Raw genomic sequence first — 1,800 nt, forward strand, 5'->3', positions numbered from 1 at the left:
GAAGGCTGTGGAGGCCAAATCACTGAATGTTTTTAAGACAGAGATAGATAGATTCTTGATCAATAAGGGGATCAGGGATTATGGGGAGAAGGTAGGAGAATGGGGATGAGAAAAACATCAGCCATGATTGAATGGCGGAGCAGGCTCGATGGGCCGAGTGGACTAATTCTGCTCCTATGTCTTATGGTCTTATGGAGACGGACGAAATTGGAAGAGGGTCAATTGTTTTTTTAAATACATCAGGGATGGTGGGAAGCTATTCTTGTTTCCTTATTGTCTGCAAGGATCAGATAGATGTTTGCCTGAAACAACGAACGCCCAATCCCAGGGAAAGTGCTATTCCTGGTGCTGCCAAAGAACTGAGTGAGACGATAATTCTGACGTCTAACACCGGGTGTCTATGTGTTGGCTGTGCGCTCTACTGGGGTAACAAATCTGATCGTTAATTTACTGTCTCTTCTCACTTCTTACAGCTAATGCATTAGGAATTGTGATTCTCTCCCGGGGAAAGTGTGGCCTCTCCAAGTGTACTACTCGCTACCTGGTATCTATGGCAACGGCGGATCTACTGGTCATTATAACTCAGATCATACTGACTCGCCTCAAGTATTATTATTTCCCATCGTCTTTCCTGGACATCACCCCCCTGTGTAATATTCGCATTCTCCTTATTCTTGTGGCCACAGACTGTTCTGTCTGGTTCACGGTCGCTTTCTCCTTTGATCGATTTGTGGCCATTTGTTGCAATGAACTGAGGAGGAATCTTTGCACTGGGAAAACTGCGACTGTTATTCTGGGAACAACATTCATTTTGCTCTGCATACAGAACATCCCCTTTTATTTGACATATGAACCTGGAGTGATAATCGACAATGTACCTTGGTATTGTAATATAAAGCCAGGATATTTTACTGAGCCCCTTTGGGTAGGATTAGATTGGTTCGATACAATTATAACCCCACTGCTCCCATTTGCATTAATTCTGTTGCTCAACACCCTGACAGTCAGACACATTTTATTGGCCAGTCGAGTCCGTAAAGGATTGAAGTTCCAGAACAACGGAGGGAATAACAGTGACCCAGAGATGGAGAGCAGGAGGAAGTCCGTGATTTTACTCTTCACCATATCCACCACCTTCATACTTTTATGGTTGGTGAATGTCATAGAGTTTTTCTATTATATCATTACTGGGAAAAATACCACGGATTACAGTCTTCCTGAATCGATATTTCAACAGGTCGGATATATGTTGTTGAATTTAAGTTGCTGCACCAATACGTTTATTTATGGGGTGACCCAGTCAAAATTCAGAGAGCAGCTCAGAAATGTGCTGACATATCCGGTTACATCGATTATTCAAGTAATAAATAAGCAGAACAACTGAGAACAGTACAGAGGCTGATCCCAGTATTTTCAGTGCATCAGTAGATTATTTATCCATATAAGTGTAGTAGAGTGCCCAAGCGGGCGTTTTGTGTCTAAGGCAGTTCTGTGAGGAGGGGGCGACGTGCTCCTTTCATTTCCTGCCTCTCCTCAATGTGTGTGAGGGGAGAGGAGTACTTTTTAAAACTTCATTGAATTGTAAATCAATGCTTTAGCAAGAGTAGGGACTTAGTTGATTTATTTTTTAAACTTTAATAGTCTTCTAAAATTTGTAATTGAAAGGGCGTACTCATGGCAGGAGATCTCGAAGCTGCAGTGTGTTCCTCTGCTCCATGTGGTATTTTCACAGAAAAGCAATTAAATTAGAGGGAATGTAGCGGTATTCTAGGAAGTACTTCGAGGCTGAATGTCCTCTAC

At 42.4% G+C, this 1,800-nt stretch overlaps 1 protein-coding gene across 1 annotated transcript; it reads left to right on the forward strand.

Annotated features, from left to right (window-relative positions):
• Positions 1-245: 245 nt before the first annotated feature.
• LOC140397060 (probable G-protein coupled receptor 139) lies at positions 246-1,384 on the forward strand. The gene is made up of 2 exons (XM_072486092.1): positions 246-363; positions 474-1,384. Exons 1-2 carry the CDS (start codon positions 246-248, stop codon positions 1,382-1,384), a joined length of 1,029 nt encoding a protein of 342 aa, XP_072342193.1.
• Positions 1,385-1,800: the final 416 nt, after the last annotated feature.

This window comes from Scyliorhinus torazame, chromosome 20 (genome assembly GCF_047496885.1).
Source record: "Scyliorhinus torazame isolate Kashiwa2021f chromosome 20, sScyTor2.1, whole genome shotgun sequence".
Classification (NCBI taxonomy): Eukaryota; Metazoa; Chordata; class Chondrichthyes; order Carcharhiniformes; family Scyliorhinidae; genus Scyliorhinus; species Scyliorhinus torazame.